The 18,601-nt window shown below is 46.4% G+C and overlaps 1 protein-coding gene across 1 annotated transcript in view; it reads right to left on the bottom strand.

Moving 5' to 3' along the window:
* Nucleotides 1–18,601, bottom strand: part of LOC144121915 (protein O-mannosyl-transferase TMTC1-like) — a 137,885-nt gene that overhangs the window by 18,789 nt on the left and 100,495 nt on the right. The window contains exons 9-12 of the mRNA XM_077655354.1: nucleotides 8,614–8,778; nucleotides 7,116–7,229; nucleotides 6,134–6,277; nucleotides 841–1,052 (exon numbers count right to left, since the gene is read on the bottom strand). Of these exons, the coding sequence (XP_077511480.1) occupies nucleotides 841–1,052; nucleotides 6,134–6,277; nucleotides 7,116–7,229; nucleotides 8,614–8,778 (635 nt within the window). The remainder of the gene's footprint in view (nucleotides 1–840; nucleotides 1,053–6,133; nucleotides 6,278–7,115; nucleotides 7,230–8,613; nucleotides 8,779–18,601) is intronic.

Raw genomic sequence — 18,601 nt, 5'->3', positions numbered from 1 at the left:
ACGTTGGTGGTGGTGGTTGTTGCTATGAAGGGGGTGAGGGGGATACTGGTCCCGACGTATGTTGGCCCTTTGGGCATCACTCTGGGGGCCAGGGGAGGGGGGTAGGGGATGTACGGGAGGGGGGAGGGGGGGGGACACCGTCGTCAGCAAAGGAAGGGCGCATAACTGGCTCTCTGGACTCCTCAATCGCGCTTTGAGGTACGTGGCTGTGGTGAGAGGGAGAGATGTGGCCTACAACGTTGTCAGCGCTAACGCATGCAGGCCACATCTCTCTGTCTCACCACAGCCACGTACCTCAAAACGCGATTGAGGAGTCCAGAGAGCCAGTTATGCGCCCTTCCTTTGCTCAAAATCACCAGAGTCTAGAAAGTGATCAACGCCAATGAACACAATGAACGCCTCCAGCTTCAGTGACGCGTTTCTGCCACAACATTGTAAATGCCAACGCATGCAGCGCACATCTGTCACTACCGCCACGTAGGTTAAAGCGTGAAACAGCGTAAGTGTACTCAAAAGTAAAGGGCTATACCAGTAGCCGAGATACTAGAGCACCGTACGCGACATGAGGAGGTCGTGAGTTCTGATTCAACTCGCAGCACGTGGTTCTCCTTTCTTCTGTTTTCTAATCAATCATCTTTCACGCAATAAAAATCACACTACTGATTTCCGATTGATCAACAGCACACATTTTAAACAAAGCTTTCCAATGCTTTCCTTCGTTTTCAGGACTGTTCGCGTCACAAAAAGCATGTGCGACGAGTACTACAAGGTCCACTGTTCACAGCCAACACGTGGTCGTGACGCAGTGCACGGCAGGTTGGAACGTAGGGTCCGACTCACCCTGCGTCTGCAAGAAGGTCCCGTAGTTGTTGCGGGCGTCGGCGTTCGCGTCGTCGGTGCGCAGCGCCAGCCTGTGCAGCCTCTCGGCTTCACCCACGTGTCCCAGCTCTGCGGCCAGCGCCGCCAGCGACGAGTACGCCTCGCTGAACTCAGGCTCCAACTCGACTGCGCGCTCCAGCAGAGTGCGAGCAAGCTCCTTCTGGCCCTGCTTACTGTAAAAGAGCACAACAGAACTAAATTAAAAAGACTTGTAGCTAACAACTCCTCTTCCTTGCCGCCCATCCGCGATCTGGATACACAAAGCCCCATCGATTCAGAGCGCAACAGAGGTTCTGAAAGATACGTTGTCGGCAACATTTTAGCGAATGAAAATGGCTATTTCAATTAGCGCATGCTGTACGCATGCAAATTGGACACACACAAGTTTTAGAAGGTGAAGCGCCGCTGTTCAGTTTTCGCGAATAAAATGTTTCTTTTGTGAGTGTTACTCGTTCGAGGCTTGCAAAGACAGGTTTTAAGGACATGACCATTCGTGTTCCTGGCATCGCCGACGAGGCTCAATGCATACAATACCCAGTCACAGGGCTCATATGCTGCGTGAGAGGTCGCTCACGCGAAGTGCCACTCAACGGATCAATTCGCAATGCTTTCAGGACTCGAGGTTTGCTAACAGCTAGTTTAAATACAGTGACCGGTTGGCGAACAAGTGAGGAAAGTTGGGCTCGAAAATGTGTGTGTGGAAAGCCCCAAATTTTAAAGTGGTACAGAGACAAAGTTTTTGGGTGACGTTTTTTTTCTTCATATAGGCCTAGGGGCCTAGTAATCATAAAAATGAGAGCACAGCATTGACCCCTTCAGCACGCAAGAAAAAAGCGACGGAAAAATCAATAGAATGATATCTTTCCTGCAATATGGGCTCCGAAACAGCAAAAAGACAGTGAGTAGCATCAAACGTGAAAAGATATGGGTTGGGACAGATGTGTCCCTGTGTACCTCAAGCGAGCTCCAACCGTAGCCGCTACTTTTTCGATCTGTGATATTCTATAAAACAGTTCTTTGCCGCCGAAAGCCGATGTGCATTCAACAAACTGTGCAATAATTGAAAATGCGGTTTTAAACTGTCCAGATAGTGCAATGTGCGCCGCGCTTGCGACAGTAGACTTTATCCATTCGGTGTGGAGGGTTGCCCTGCATCATAGTCAAACCGCGTCACAGCGTGTGCAAAAGACTTGACATACTGTGTTGCCGACGAGAAAGAAGTGTGGATAAGGCGGGTTCGCTGCGACAAACCTTTGTGTATCATGTGGGCAAATTGAATCAATCGATCATTTTCTCCTCTCTTGCCGGCGGTTCGCGGTTCAGAGAAAGCAATATCTGGAGGTTCCTCTTTCGAGACTAGGACTGCCTCTGTCTCTTACAGTTCTTCTATCGTTCGGTGCGAGCGCCAAGGGATTCCCGTTAAGCAGTGTATGCGGCTACCTTCACGATTACATAAATGCAACTAATCGATTATTTTGTTAGCTATATACAAAATTCTTTCGCATGTCCAAAAAAGGCTAGATTGATTCTATTCCGGATGACTCATACCTCTTGAATTCATTTTATTTTTCCAATTTTTTTATCTTGATTCAGTCTTCTGACGTTTCCTTCCCCGCGCAAATGCTTCATTGGCATTCTACTCTATACCTTGGCCAATCCCCCCCACGTGGGTATGTGCCATATTACTTGAGGAGAAGAAGAAGAAGAAGAAGAACGCTCCGCAGCGTGTCGAAATTCCACGAGTGAGGGGTGGATCAACTTATCCTCATGTGTTCGTTTTCAATTTTCTTTCTAATTAAAAGGTTTCCATAATACTGCCTCACGATCAGATTTATTTAAACTGCAAATGAAATTAAAAACAAACTAATGAATTTAAGTTTAAGCTTTGAGGTATAGCGATGTGCATCAGTTGACGGTGTGTACATTAATCTTTCGAATTATGCCTACGTTGTGCTTTTTGAACAAGAACAACGCGAAGAATGCTGGCGCGAACATGGCCTGATACAGAGCAATCGCGCTGTCAGATTGGGATCTCCCCCACCATTACGAAACGCCACGTTATCTAATTTAATTCAGAGACCTCCACTACGGCCTCCTTCAGAGTGCATGTGCTGCTTCGGAGCGCTAGCGCCGCAAATTACAAACTATTTCCATCAGAATGTTCCATAGATGCCCAGAAATTAATATCTGGCTTTTACGACTCAAAATGCAACTACAAAGGGGTGCAACACACCTGGAGCGGACGTCTGGCGATTTCGCACTCAATATATCGATTTGTAACGGCGCTCAGCACTTGCATACTTCTTCGACGCGGGAAAATGCAATTACCGCGCAAATAGACTTCGTCAAGCGCCCCTTAAAACATGTGAGAAGCTTTTCCCGCCTCTCGCCAGGCCTGCATATTGCGCTTCTCCGGACGATTCGTTGGCGATGGCTTCGGGGCGACGAAGTTTTTGTGCCGGTGCGCCCAGTTGGAAGAAAACACGCACGCGGCCTGCAAAACGATGTCACGCAATGCAGCAAACATCGGTCCGCTGCTCTGTGAGTCGCCGAGGTCATTGGAGTTCCCTATTTCTCGTTCTCCAACATCCACGCCGCTGGACACATCCCGCTAGGAGAGCGCTGTGCTTATCGGTTGCCCTGTACAGCATAGTTTCGCTTTTCGCGCTTATAGTCTGGCAGTTCGCTTGGTGTGCTTCACAGTAGCGATGTTTCGCTCGTTTCACAAAGCCAACATCAGTGACAGCGGCGGAAAACTAAAACGCATGGCAAGTTCCGATGGCCCGGAGGCGACACTAATCAAAGCAGCTGCTTTGGAAGTGAAGAATGATTACACTGCGAAGGATTTTGAAGGTTGCCCTGAGTACGTTCTCCGCATATTGCGGCAACAAATGGGGAATCACTGAGGCCGTGTACCTCGGTTTGAAAGGAATTAGAAAGTTCTTAACTAAGATCTCTTCTTTTCGAAGCTCTTGAAACACCTATCAAATTGTTTTTCGTTTGCCTTTATTCTGGTGTACAATACGCCGCTGTCATCCAGTGAAGTGTTGTAGCCAGCGTGCTCGTGCATGAGGACAGGAATCTAACTGGAAGGGGCGCTTGTGCTGAAATTGCTGCCGTGTGCCCTATTTCACAACCTCCCGTATCGGCTTCAGCGCCTATAAAAGGGGGCAATATATTCTGAATAGGTCTCTACCTGCCATTTACAACATTATTTTGTCTTTTGTGCACTGATATATGTGAGACAAGTACTTCGCCATTTCCTTTTCTCAAAAAACAATTTTGTTCCAAGACATTTTTTTTATGTGCTGAAGCCGACGCGGCCGCATTGGCGAGGCTTACATAATCGGCTCGTTCGCCAATATTCGACCGCGTTAGGGGCACTCAGTGGCCATGATGAAGGCGCCCTCAGCACACATCTACGGCGTACTAAACACTATTGCTAAGATTGCCGCGGTCTACACGGCGGCACGTAAGCCTGTTCGCATGCGACAGTTGCTACCAAAATCAACAACGGCTGTACCCAAGCAACGAACATAACGATGAAATCGCGAGGCACCTTCGACTTCGTTATGACGAGGTTCAGCCTCGCCTGCACATTTCTTTCGCCTCAATCAGCGTGGATTTAGGAGCGAGACCTTAACATAGCAGTGAACTCATTTTATGTGATTTCGAAAAAGCTGAACGAAAAGTTTACCATAAGTGGATTTTCTGTCACATGGACACCTGAACAATAAACCCTTCATTCTCATACGGATATGCGACTTTCTAACTAATAGTCAAAAGTCCGTATATGATAAGGTGGTGCACTGTCCCTTGATCGCGTTATTCCTGGTGCTGCAGAACATATGAGATTCGCACAGGTGATTTTTTCAATTAATAAATGCGTCTTCTAGACTCATGCGATTATTCACTTATTGCATAATTAATTGCACTATAAACAATGTCAATGATATCCTAAGATAGCAACACCACTGACCTCTCTAGAGCGTGGTGCTACCGTAAGGCACAACTATATTAGTTGGCTCCTTTTCATGCACCTGGTCAGTAGACGGCACCTGTTCAGCAGCCTTGTTCATGCTATCTCCCAGTTCCTTTGTGTTATTCCCCTCTTTCTTATTCAGCATGCCTTTTCTAAATGGCTTTACCGTTCGTCGGTGAGAAACTAGCTTACTTGTCGAATTACATGGAATCGTAATGTAGCGAAAGAATATTTGTGTAAACATTAATAACACGCCATGATTACATTTCACTGCAAGCAGTCCTATCAAAATCACTTATCATAACAAGTTCATAAGGAATCAAGGAGCAAAATTCATCCTTTTTCACTGTTGCTTTCATATAAGTGTCAACGAACGTAGGCCAGAATTTTACCCTCCATCCCTCTAGTAATGCTTTAAAATTGCCTTGCTCTCTCTTTCTCATAAATTTTGGCACTCGACACTAAGGTGCTACGTTATTTTACCCGCTCACCTCGTTTCACACGGCTTCATTGTACTAATTCCGAATACCCGCCATCTGCATATCCTGCTAGGAATTGCAACGCGTTTTTTGTGTGTTCACGTAGCCAAGAAAAAGAAGCCTGCTGGCACAGTTCACTATTATAACCCTACCTACTTCAAGGCGTGCATTAATAAATGTGAAAGCCAGGTAACAGTGCACTGCACAGTACTTCACAACAGTAGGAGACGACTGCGGGCATACGGAACGCAGGTTATGCCGTACTGAGAAAGCATTCACTATGTGGTATATCTGTTCAATTCTTCGGGCGGCTGTCGTAGCAGGGACGTTCGCTATTTCTGGCGCCATGTGTACAGTTAGGTAGCGAATTGCAAACTGGTTATGGCACTGTGTTACCGGTGGAAATCTTTTATTTGGTTCCGACTAATTTAACATACTCTCATAAATGGGGTGCCTTTTTGTTCACTCGTTAACGCAGTAGACAATGTTCATGAAGACGGCGAGTTTCGTCAGCCGCTTTTCTTCTGCGTTTCAAATGTGAACAAAAAAGGAAACATATGTGAACCATTTGCTAAATACTCGAATTTCGATCATAATATACCTAAAAATATTCACCCTTTGTGCAAGATTTTGCACACATCTGAAATGAAACGATTAGTGGTGTGTTAAGTTGAAATTTTTAATAATGATCTTTCATGCCGCATCTCTGGACTGTCAATGCGGAAAAAAGTTCTGCTGAGAAATGCTGAGCATCGCCAGGAAGGGTTGAAGTAAGAAGGAGGTTCTTGCTTACCTGTAAATATTGGCGAGGTTGAAGTGAGCTCCGGGATGGTTCGAGTTGATGCTCAGGGCCAACCGAAAGTGACGCTCAGCCTCTTCCGCGGAGGTTAGCACAGTGCCCAGGTTGTTGTGTGCACTGGCGTGCTCAGGATAGAGCCTGCGAAAAAAAAATGATTTGCCGTATCTTCCTTTTTCTCAGAAGAGTCTGTTTCTCGGCGGAAGGTAAACAGGATACGGACGATATCGAGACAACATTATGGTGCATGTATAATTATCGCTTGGCACGAACGACAACTTCAGAGCTTTTTCTTTTCATCCTCGTGTCTACTATGTGCAAAGACGCGCAGTGCTTTTTTATAAGCAACCCCAAGCCTTATATTTCATGCGGACATTATGTATAAATAAACATACTAAGTTTGAAACAATCAGTGAAGTTCCCCGTTGTCGTCATAACTGACGAGCGCCCGAATGGAAAATGTCCCATTGGAAAACTGGTTTTCCCAGTAACAAACGTAATTTAATGCTGAGGCGCTTCTCTATGCACTGAGTTTGCGTTACTGTTTCCCTATGCTGTTTTGTTTTGTTTTGTGTGTGTGTTTTTGCGGCGCTGCTTTTTTCGCATTTCCTTTAAACCTCAACTCAGCGCAGCATGTGACACAAACTGTATTCCGTTTATTCCCCCCTATTTAACCCATTCTGCCTGTGGCAGTAAAGCATGGCAATTTTATTATGATTTGTTTCTAGCAGCCTAACTAAATTAATGTCGCTAAAAAGTGGAGCCTTGATTTATTGCACGTTGATGCTGGCAATTTTTTAATCTAAGTCGGCAAATCTTGTGCTCTGTATTAAAAACGCCTTCGAATTAGCTCTAGGCACTGGGAACAGAAAGTGCACAAGAAAAACACTACTTAGTGTCCGCAAAATATATAATTTTTCCACTAGAGTAGAAATACATGCGCCGACCGATGAAGACTGCTTGAGACCGTGGAACCTACTTGATGGCCAACATGTAGTGCTTTATAGCCAGCTCAGTATTGCCGAGGTCTTTTTGCAGATTAGCATAGTTGTAGTGCATCTTCGCATTTCTGGGCAGGTCTCGGATGCCTGACCTGCGAACGAGAAGGGTAACGCAGACTAAGGAATGGAACGGAATGTGAAAACGGCCTCGAAAATCTATTCATGTGATATGAAAGCAAAAATAGATGTAGAGATGGCGCGGTAAAGAAAAATAGTTGATATGAATCAGTGAATCAAATAAATGGAGTTTATAAAATTGAAGAGCATTCCTGTTTTCTTTTCCTAATTCTCCAAAATCTTACCTACACTCACAGATATGCACACAAATATAATATATATATATATATATATATATATATATATATATATATATATATATATATATATATATATATATATATATATATATATATACTTGCATTAAACTGATTTACAGTCTGCCTGATCTGTACACGGCAGAACAATACAAAATCCTCTTTCATTTTCAATTTTTCGTTAGTCGACTCGAATGCTACATTTAACTGGTGTTCAAATGTATGGGCTGATTTGTGTGATTTTGTTATTCAATTATGTTTCGGTTGTGACAGAAACGTCACGCTCACTTCCCGCTCGGTCACATAGCTTTAAGGGGCGGATGTTCCCAATACTAGTTTTAGAAAATATCGCCCGAGAAGTTTTCTTTTCAGACTTCCTGAATTATAATATTATATGAGCGGAAGTGCTTGTTTAAGCTTGTCTGCTTTTTCTAGGCCTAAAGAAGGTGCCTGTCGAAGCCCTCCTAGTAGCTCATGATTAAGGATTAGTCGAAACACTATTGCAATTACGAAGTTTGGTTGCTCTGATTCCAAGTGCATCCCTCGTGGAGAACTTTTCAAACTGACATGCAGTATGGCATTACTCTTCTTTACGTTGACTACTTCAATTAAAATTATCCGTGCCGGCACCTCTTGCTGGAGGAGATCGTTTTGGAGAGAATAATTTCTGCGCGTGTAAAGGTATCTTTAAGAAAGCCTCTTGAACTCCTCACAGAAAAGTGATATTTGTGATGTGGCATGGAGATTTGCAATTTGCACACATGGCTCTTCTTTTCAGCTAAAACGTCTGCTGTCACACTCAAGGAGATTCCGTTCAGTAGACGTTTTCCGTGGGCACCTTACTCGTAAAACCACATGTAAGAGAAGCACCGATAGAAAGGGGTCAAACATGAGCTCTTCCGCATTCTGTGCTTTTCAGTATTTCTCCACGGAACAGCTACTACCAAAAAAGCCAAGCATTCAACCTTATCTCTGGAAATTTACAGGCTAGAAATCATTAACAAAGTTATTCATATCACCGCTGTCTCAAAATACAAATGAGAAAAGCAAACTGAGGCAGGATTCGCAATAACTGCTAGTATGCAAACATGGCTCACATGAATTGCAATAAGAAAAAGTGCGATCATATATAAAGCAGGATCACCTTCGTGCTGACACTTACTCGAACAAGGCTTCTCGGGAGGCCCAAACATGGTTCCTGTCCCAGGTTTTCACGGCGAAGAGCAGTACTAGACAGCAGCACGTGACCAGGCTGGGCCACCTGACCACTGCAGACCTAGTCTGAAGACGCCACAAGCCTTGCCCCACGATCAGGCACATGCCGATGCTGCGGACGCGACAGTAGGGGGGTCACAAAAGCGGCGGGGTGGTATGCACAAGTTGAGTTGAGTTGAGGTGTTGAATGCTACAGGTGGGATTGGCCTTGCTTATTCTGCCGACAATTCACCACGCCCTCTGGGCTACGTGTTAACTGGCACGAATGTAAAACATTAATTGCGGTCCTAAAGTCATAATAAATTTACGTAATTGTTTTTTTTCTCTGACATGAATGTGCCGTGAATTTCTCTTTTCGACCGAATGCGTAACTACTTATGCATAGACGATGTGCCACGCCCTTTCAAACACCGTGAATGGCACGTTACGGTTGCCCAAACATACAACAAAAAAAAACTGTGAAGGAAAAATTTTCTTAAAGGCACATATTTTGCTGCCATCTCAGAAATGTGGTCCCATTGAGAAGGGATGTAAGATATGATATGACACGACATGAGAACGAAAGGTAACATCGAACTGCTGTCCTACTACTGATCTGGAGAGCACCAAGCAGCTTCGGTCCTGGCCGTCTTGATGCCTTAGGCAGCATCGGAAGGTTCTTGCGCAGCTTCCACCTCCCACGGTCGATCACCGGTAGCCCTCACGTACTACGTCCGCCGCTATGGACGGCACGGGCAGACACTCTCAAGGTTAGCTTACACGCAAAATCAATAGCCTCCTAAGTATAAGTTTGGATAGAAGTAGCCGTAGCTAAGTTGGTCGAGCACCGCTCGCGAAATCGGATGTCGTGGGATCGGATTTTACATGTGGCATGTGGTTGTTTTTGCTTCTACTTTAAAATCAATTATCTTTAATCCATAAAACTATATATATATATATATATATATATATATATATATATATATATATATATATATATATATATATATATATATATATATATATATATATTTCTGATTTATTGATATGAAAAATTAAGAAGAAAGGAATTAAATGTTCTAGTTTGCTTTCCTTTGTTTCAAAGAGTGCTGGCTGGGCAGTCGGCAACAAAAGTCGCTGGATACCACATTTCTAGAGGTGAACGAACAGGATTTTGACTTTCACCTTCACAAATGCTGCCTCCAGCCGACGGCTATTAACAGAGCTATCGGCATCGTTTACGGAGCACGTGGTCCAGAGACTTTTGTCCCGGACTGTTCGTCATGAGGAGCCCCTCATTTCTCTACCCTTGTCTGATCATCTGTTAAGCAGACATCCTCGAATGTCATATGACACTTCAACCAGGCAGTGCACTATTATTCGGTCCTCCAGTTTTGTCCCTTGAGTGCACCAGTGCACTCAAAGTCTGGTCGCCCGAATGGTATTCTCTGACCAAGCTGTTGTTGGAGCGCCACTGATGGGCACCTAGATTCTCGCACTCGTCTAGAGCCAGGCATCAGGGCGCTCCATTTTCGTCGGTGCTGTGTGGCTGTTCGATTTCTCGCTCACTTCTGCCGTAATGGTCTCACCAAATGGCACCGAATCAGCTGCGATCAGTGTCCCAAACTTTACTCCTTCCTGCATGGCCGCAAATTGCCTCTTTACATGCGGCAGCTTCGAGAAGCGTTGTTTTTCTGTTATGTTTCAATGGCTACACTAGAGGAACTTTCTTTTTCTTGTTATGTCTGACAGCTGCGCTTCCACTAAGCTGATGCCATTTTGTGTCAATCGTCGCAGTTTATCGCAACGGTTGCCAAGATGCTGCGGAACTACTAAACAATCGCTTTCCGGGCTATTACGCTTGGTGAAAACGAGACTTGACATTTTCAGGGTGTATGTTATAGCTTGCATAGGCGGCGTTTTCGCTCTGTCTCGGTTCCAGACAAACATTTCCTTATTTTTCTGAGCAAAGTTAGTTCTTGATAAATTAAACTCGGGTAGCTCCGTGAGAGATAAAAATGCCTAAATATTTCAATTTTTAATTTTCTCGATTATTTTATATATTATGTACATATTATTTAGTAGGCCGACATTGGATTTTATTTTGCGAAAGTGCTAATATTTGCGGAGAAAAAATTAGAAACGATGTCTTGGCAATGGCAGCGTTTTAAAGCACAGCTCAATTTCGCAAATTTGCAATGACGTAACTGCAATATAGCATCACGCAGGAATGACACAACAAGAAGGAACGATTTATTCAGGCAGCCCCTTTTATAGCCCGCCGGTGAGGTGACGTTGTGATCACGTGGTCAAGCCAAGGTTTGCCGACGACGCATCATCTCTCCCCCCTTAAAGAGGAAAGCGTACAGGTGGCCGTCGCTGTCTGGTTGATCTTCGCAAACCAGGCGGGCCAGTTTCCGTCCCGGATGCTTCTGGGCTAACTTGCGACGTGGTCGGAGCGTCGTCCGCAGGTTCCCGCTTGCCAACTTCTCCAGGGGCTCTGTCTTCTGATTCAGTCCGACGTCTCAGTTGGTCCAAGTGCCGCCGCTGAAGACCTTGCTCCGAGTCAACGGAGACCATCCTGGAGCCCTGTTGACCATGCACTACTCCTGGAATCCACCTGCGACCTGCTCCGAAACTGCGCATCCAGACCGGTTCTCCCACATCCAATTTAGTCGCACCTACTCTTCGCTGGCTTTCTGCCGACTTCTCACCGGGCGTGATGCAATCCATCTTTGTTCTTGTCTGGTAGCCGAATAAGTGTTCCGCGGGCGACTTGCCATGCTTAACAGGCGTTCGGCGATATCGGAACAAAAACCGAGCTATACGCATTTCCAGGTCTTTTCCAGGGTTTTTCTTTAGCCCTTCCTTGAGCGTGCGCACAGCTCTTTCGGCTAAACCATTCGATTGTGGGTGATAAGGGGCTGTTGTGAGTTGCTTTACGTTGTTTCGTGCCAGAAACTCGCGAAAAACGGCGCCCACAAATTGTGGACCGTTATCTGAAACGAAGGTTTTTGGAAGGCCGAAGCGTGCAAATATTGACCGTAGTGCGTCCACCGTTGTTTGCGATGTGGCAATTTTCATTGGAATTGCTTCTATCCATTTTGTTTCAGAGTCTACGACGACCAATACCATATGTCCGTCCATTGGGCCTGCGAAATCCGCGTGTAGTCTGCTCCATCTTTCCCCGGTTGCTGGCCACGCCAAAGGTATCTGTGCCGGTGGCATCGCAGCGGCCTGTGCACAAATAGAGCATGATTTCACCAGTCGCTCTATGTCAGAATCCAGACCCGGGTACCAAAACAGCGTTCTCGCCGTGCTTTTCATGGACGTCATACCAGGGTGCGTCTCATGGAGCAGCCCCAACAAACGCTTTGCCGCCGCCATAGGTAGAACAATGCGATGTCCCCAGTACACCAAATTGTGGCTCACGGTTAGCTCTGTTCTTCTGTTGAAGTACGTCCGGAGATGCTCAAGATCCTGCGGTAGATACGGAGGCCATCCGTCGGCAATCCACCTTTTGACCTGTTGAAGAGTGGCGTCTCGGTTTGTCATTTGTTCAACCTCCCGGGCGCCGACCGCCGTTTCCTCAAGACACTGGGCATACAAAACGTACTCGTCGGGAGCGACATCCCGCGGCTCCGTAACCGGCAATGGCAAGCGACTGAGGGCGTCTGCATTGGAATTCTCGCTGCCCTTGCGGTACTGCAATGTGTAGCTGTAGTCGCCAAGGAACAAGGCCCAGCGCTGGATTCTCGCAGCCGCCATCGGTGGTATTGGTTTGCCTGGATTGAATAAACCAGTAAGAGGCTTGTGGTCGGTTACTAACACGAACCGATGTCCATACAAGTAGTCCTTGAACCGTGCGACGCCGAACACCAGTGCTAGTGCTTCTTTTTCTAACTGAGAGTAGTTACGCTCTGCCTTTGTGAGTGTCCTGGACCGGAATCCGATGGGGTAGTCAACACCGTTCACACGGTGGGACAAAACGGCCCCAATGCCTACTGATGACGCATCGCACTCAAGCCGCAGTGGCTTATCCGGGTCGTAATGAGCAAGGAACTTGGAAGCCACAATTGCCTGCTTAACTTTCTGAACAGCTTTTTCTTGTTCCTTGTTCCACTCCCACTTGGCCCCTTTAGCTAGGAGGGCGTACAGCGGAGCCAGCACAGTGGCCAGATTGGGCAAGAACTTGCCGTAATAATTTACAAGTCCGAGAAAAGCTTTCAGCTCACTCACTGAAGTAGGTTCTGGGGCTTCGATAACAGCCTTGATGTTATCGTCCTTTGGTCGCAGACCCTTAGCGTCGATCCGATGGCCGAGAAAAGTGACTTCGTCTTGCCGGAATTTGCACTTATCCTTGTGCAGTCGGAGACAGTACTCCCGCAGGCGTTGCAGCACTCTCTTCAGCCTTGATACATCGCCCTTTTTTTTTCAGCGATGATAATATCATCCAGGTACACCTGAACTCCTGGAATATCGCCCAGCAGCGCGTCCATCCGCCTCTGGAATATAGCTGGAGCAGAACTTATGCCAAAAGGTAATCGGTTGAAACAGAAGAGGCCTTTCTGAGTGTTCAGCACTGCTATCTTTTTGGCATCCGCGTCTAAAGGTAGCTGGTTGTAGGCTTGGCGTAAGTCCAACGTCGTAAATACTTCTCCGCCATTCAGCTTAGCAAAAATGTCGTCCACTCGAGGCAACGGGTACTGTTCCATCACTGTGGCTGCATTCACTGTCATACGAAAGTCTCCGCACACTCGGAGAGACCCATCGCCCTTTAAAACGGGTACCACTGGTGTTGCCCATTCGGCGGTTTTCACAGGCGCCAGGACATCTTGCGCAACCAGTTGGTCCAGCGCTTCAGACATCTTGTCCCTCAAAGCGTAGGGAACCGTACGGGCCTTAAAAAACTTTGGACACGCATTCTCTTTCAGCTGCAATGTGACCGGTGGTCCCTTGCATACGCAGAGTCCTGGAGTAAACACGTCAGCATATTCGTTGAGCAGCTCTTGCAGTTCCGTGCTGTCAGCTTTTATCTCGACTGGTTGCACACTCGCGACCACACGCGACAGCATTGCCACCCCAGCCTCGTTGAATGCCTTGATTGTGTCTCTGCCGCACAAAGATGGTCCGACGCTGTCGACCACTACGACCGTACCCGGAATGCCTTTCCCGTCGCATGTAGCCGTCATACTGAGCTGTCCGACAACTGGAAGTTCGCCCAAGAGGCAGGATAGCTTAAGCTGTGATTTGCGCAACGGCGGCCACAGCGCCTCGTACTTCCGGAACGTCGCTACGGAGATGACACTCACGGGTGATCCTGTGTCCACCAGCATAGTAAGAGGGACGTTATTCCAATTAATGTCCTTGTAAATTGGCCGAACCTTGCGGATGCTGGCTTCTTGGTGGAGAACCGCTGCAATAGTGTACAGGGCTTCGCTGTCGTCCGAGCTCGTGTCCCCTGCTGCTGCCATTGCGTAGGAGCCCTGGCGTCGTTGGCCTCCCGGGTGCGATGCGTGCCGAAGGAAACTTGTGCTGGACTGGCACATTCGGCGCAGATGTCCTCGTTTGCCGCACCGGTAGCACACCGCGTGAAGGTGTTTGCATTCCGCCTCGGTGTGCGACTCGCCACCACACCTGCCACATGTATCGCACTTCTCCAGCCTTGGGCGCGGCTTCGATGAACGACTCTTTTGACGGGCAAAATGTACCTCTCCTGGCTCTGAAGAGTGCATGCTTTTGGCGTTCTGGGAGGCTTTCTGTGCCGAGACAACAAAGTCTTCCGCCTCTTCTAGTGTAAGCTTCCGTTGAGTCAGTAAGTGTCGCCGGACGTCTTCATCTTGCACACCGCACACAATTCTGTCCCGTAACATGCGCTCCAGTGACGTTCCGAAGTTGCACTTCTCCGCTAGCCGCCTAATTTCCGCAATGAAGTCCTGGGCAGACTCCCCGTCTTTTTGCGAGCGCCTGAAGAAAGCATAACTTGCAGCGATCTCGTTAACTTGCGGAGCATAGTGGTCTTCCAAATGCTGGACGACTTCTTGGTAACTCAGCTCATTCACTTGTTTCGGATGACACCGCCCCTGCACCACTCGCACCGCACTGTCTGTGAGCGAAGCTATGAGCAGCGCTCGCTTCTTCGTTGGTTCCTCGATGCTATGGGCTTCGAAGTAAGCCTCCAGCCGAACACGATACGTAGGCCACGTACCTTCTGCATCCGTGAATTCCGGTGGCCGCCCGGCACTCATTCTTGCGCACGTAAGTTCGCCTAGCGCCGGCGCGCTATCTCGTCGCCACTGCAGTATAGCATCACGCAGGAATGACACAACAAGAAGGAACGATTTATTCAGGCAGCCCCTTTTATAGCCCGCCGGTGAGGTGACGTTGTGATCACGTGGCCAAGCCAAGGTTTGCCGACGACGCATCAGTAACAATCTAGATATGAAATCCATGATGGATATATTCTTCCTCCTAAGTGCAAAGGTGAAAGGCAATATGTCAGGCTTATTGCTGCCATTTTGAGAAAGATATCTCTCACTGAGAAAAATTTCGAAGATGGCATGAATTTCAAACAAAGCTATTCTCAAGAAATCTTTCTCCGCAAATATAAAGCAGATCTTAAAATTTGCAGAATAGATAAGCATCAAGGTGCTAAAAATGTGTACCGACTTTCATTTTTATGTTATATAGACAAACCCAAGAAGTATTGCCCTAAATATGGCATTATTGAATATAGTAGCTTTTCAAAAATTCAAGAAAAAAACCGGATCGTCCAGTTTTCCTAAAACATTCGAAACAAGTCTCTAGAAGGAGGCGAAAAAGAATTCGAACGAACATGTTGCAAGATTTTGCTTTTAACGAAACTCAAGCTCAAACCTGCAGCATTTTGAGCTTCGGCAGGAGCGCCTAATTGAGGGGCGGAAGCCGCAAAGACTCCCTCCGCTGCTCTAAATATCCCCCACATTTCAGCACTGGGACCTGTTCCATTAAAAGACAGCATAGCTAATTATGTTTTGTCGACAAACATTGATCCGTGACGTAAGCAGGATTTGGTGGCGCCGCAAACGCCGAGTGCAGATAACAGTCGGGAGAGCTGCCCATAGGAATGCATGTCAAAAAAAGGTCTGAATGTAATTTCCTTACTGCACAGTGGACCTATAAGATTGTCTTGCAATCAGAGAATCCGACTACATCGCAGAGAGGAACGTAAAAGTATAGCACATCGCTTCAATGCCAATGTTTTTGTTTTTAAACATCATAATATGTGCTTGCCAGAGACATTTTACAAAAGCCCATTCTGCACAATAGGCTCTTACCCTCTTTTCTTAAAGAAGAACGACCTCACTTGCTCATTTCGGAGCTTGCGTGATAGGCAAGAGCTTAAAAAAATTGCACATAAGTAGAGGGAGTGCCTATTCCAGCATAGCTATAACAAATTCGTCATATACCAGCTCAACCAATCAAAATATAGGAGCAGCGGCTAAAAAAGAATCCAAAACGTATTTTTTATATAAAACGCGAATTACAACAGTAAATTAGCCACGGTATGCCTGGAAAGGAACGACAAAGCGAGGGAACAGACGTCTTCATAGATGCACTCTGCAGTAAGAAAATAACATACAAAACTTTTCTTTACACGCATTCCTATGGGCCGCACTGCCAGTTGTTACCTGCACACGGCGATAGCGGCGCTACCAAACCCTGCTTACGTCCCACAGTGTTTGTCCACAAAAAGTGATTAGGTATGCTCAGTCTTGATGGAAAATGTGTCATTCGTGGGATGTGGGGAAAATTGAGAGCAGCTGAGGGGGTGTATGCTGCTTCTGCCCCGTCGATTAAGCGCCCCTGGCGATGCTCAAAAAGCTACAAGTTTGAGCATGGATATCATTGTTGGAAACAAAATAATGCTAGATGTTCTTTCGCATTCATTCTAAAGCCCTTCTGGCGACTTGTTTCAGGTGTTTTATGAAAAATATGAGATGAGGTTTTTTGGCTTTGGTTTTTGAAAAAAAACTTTACTATATTTAAATAACCCAGATTTAGGGCAATACTTCCTGCTCTTCCCTATAATATATAAGAATGAAAGTCGGTACACTCTTTTAGCACCTCAGTGCTTATCTATTGTTCAAATTTGAGGTAGTTGTGCTTTATTTTCGGAGAAAAAAGTTCTTGAAAATAGCCTCATTTAAGACTTGTGTCGTTTTTGAAACTTTTCTCTAGTAAGCGACTTCTTCACAATGCCGGAAATAGACCTGACGGATTCTTTCTTACCTTTCCTTTTAACACACAAAATACAACATTTGTCCGTAAAGTTCCCAGACTGTGTCCATTTAAAAAAAAATGCGTTTAATATTGAAATCATTTGTGCAGCACCCCTTCGAAAAAGTCTCCCTTGCAGTCTATACACAGCATCCACCGCTTCTTGAGGTCTTGTAACACAGTTGGAAAACGCCTTTTTTGGCAAGGCTGTCAGCTCCTTTGTCGTGGCGTCTTGAATGGCCTCCACAATCCCCATTCCGTGACCTTTAGGGCTCTCTCCACACAAGGAAACAGGAAAAAATCGCATGGGGAGAGGTCAGGTGAGTATGGCGAATGGGGAAGTACAGTAATGCTGTGCCTGGCGAGAAATTTTGTCACGCTGAGAGCAGTGTGCGGCCTTGCGTTATCGTGGAGAAGGCTCCATTGTCCAGGCGCCCATAAGTCAGGGTGGTCGCAGTGCATCACTTATGTGTTGCAGCGCGCGGATATAAAACTCCTGATTCACCGTCTGCCCTTGTGGGACGAACTCGTGGTGTGTGACACCTCTAGCATCGAAGAAAAACTATCAGCATCGTCTTTGTTTTGGTCTTCTGTCGCCGCACCTTTCTCGACGCCGGAGAGCTTGTGGACCGCCATTCAGCGCTCTGCCTTTTTGGCTGAGGATCGTAGAGGAAACACCATGTTTCGTCTTCAGCAATGATGCTGTCAACAAATGCCGCATCCTTCTCTGCCTCGGGCAGCAAATCAGCGCTCACAGAGGCCTCCGTGTCCTTCTGGTCCTGTGTGAGGGAGTGCGGCCCAAGTCTGGCATTCAGCTTTCGTTTCCCCAAGTTCTCACGCACAATTTCGTGGCATGTTGTCTTACTAATGTTGAGAGCATCTGATAGCATGCGAACTGTTATGGTGCGGTCTTGCTGTACAATTTCCCTGATCCGAGCCATGTTGTTTTCATTGCGCGAGGTTGAAGGGCACCCATGCCTTGTGTCGTCTTCCACCGACGCTGTCCCTCATACGAACCTCTTGTGCCACTCGAAAACTAATTCGCGGCCGCGATAATGCATCGTTGCTGTAAGCGTCACGAAAGAGCTGATACGTCTGTGTGGCTGTCTTGCCAAGCTTCACACATAATTTTATGTTTACACGCTGTTCGAGGTGGACGTCCACTCTTCACATTCACTCACAGTAGAATGCGCTGACGACTAGTGACAACGTATTTTTCTACATGTAGTGTCATCTAGCCGCTGCCACAGCAATTAACAAAAATAGCTCTGGTTAGCTCGAAAATATGGCGCGACACATACGCACCAACATTTGTTTTGAGGAATCATTTCTAGAGAAGAAAATAAATCAGTCGCAAAACTGTACGGACCAAGGATGTATGTCCATCATGGGTTTCATAATAATGAATCTTACCAATCTTACTTCATTGTAAATTCTCGAAATTGAGCTCTGCGTGAAAACGCTCTCTGCCATGACGTCGTTTCCATTTTTTTCTTCTGAAATATTATCATTTTCACGAAACAGAATTCACTGTTTGCCTGCTCAATAATGGATGCACAATATGTAAAATAATGAATGCTAAAAATTTCCAATATTTGGGCAGTTTGATCTCTCGTGGAGTCACCTACTCAACGCCCCAAGATGCAGGGTTTCACCCATTAAGTTGTTTCACTCAGCTCCCCCCCCCCCCCCCCCCC

The sequence above is a fragment of the Amblyomma americanum genome, chromosome 2, assembly GCF_052857255.1.
Source record: "Amblyomma americanum isolate KBUSLIRL-KWMA chromosome 2, ASM5285725v1, whole genome shotgun sequence".
Lineage (NCBI taxonomy): Eukaryota > Metazoa > Arthropoda > Arachnida > Ixodida > Ixodidae > Amblyomma > Amblyomma americanum.
The sequence above is the reverse complement of the archived record's forward strand: the minus strand, read 5'-3'. Positions and strand labels throughout refer to the sequence as shown.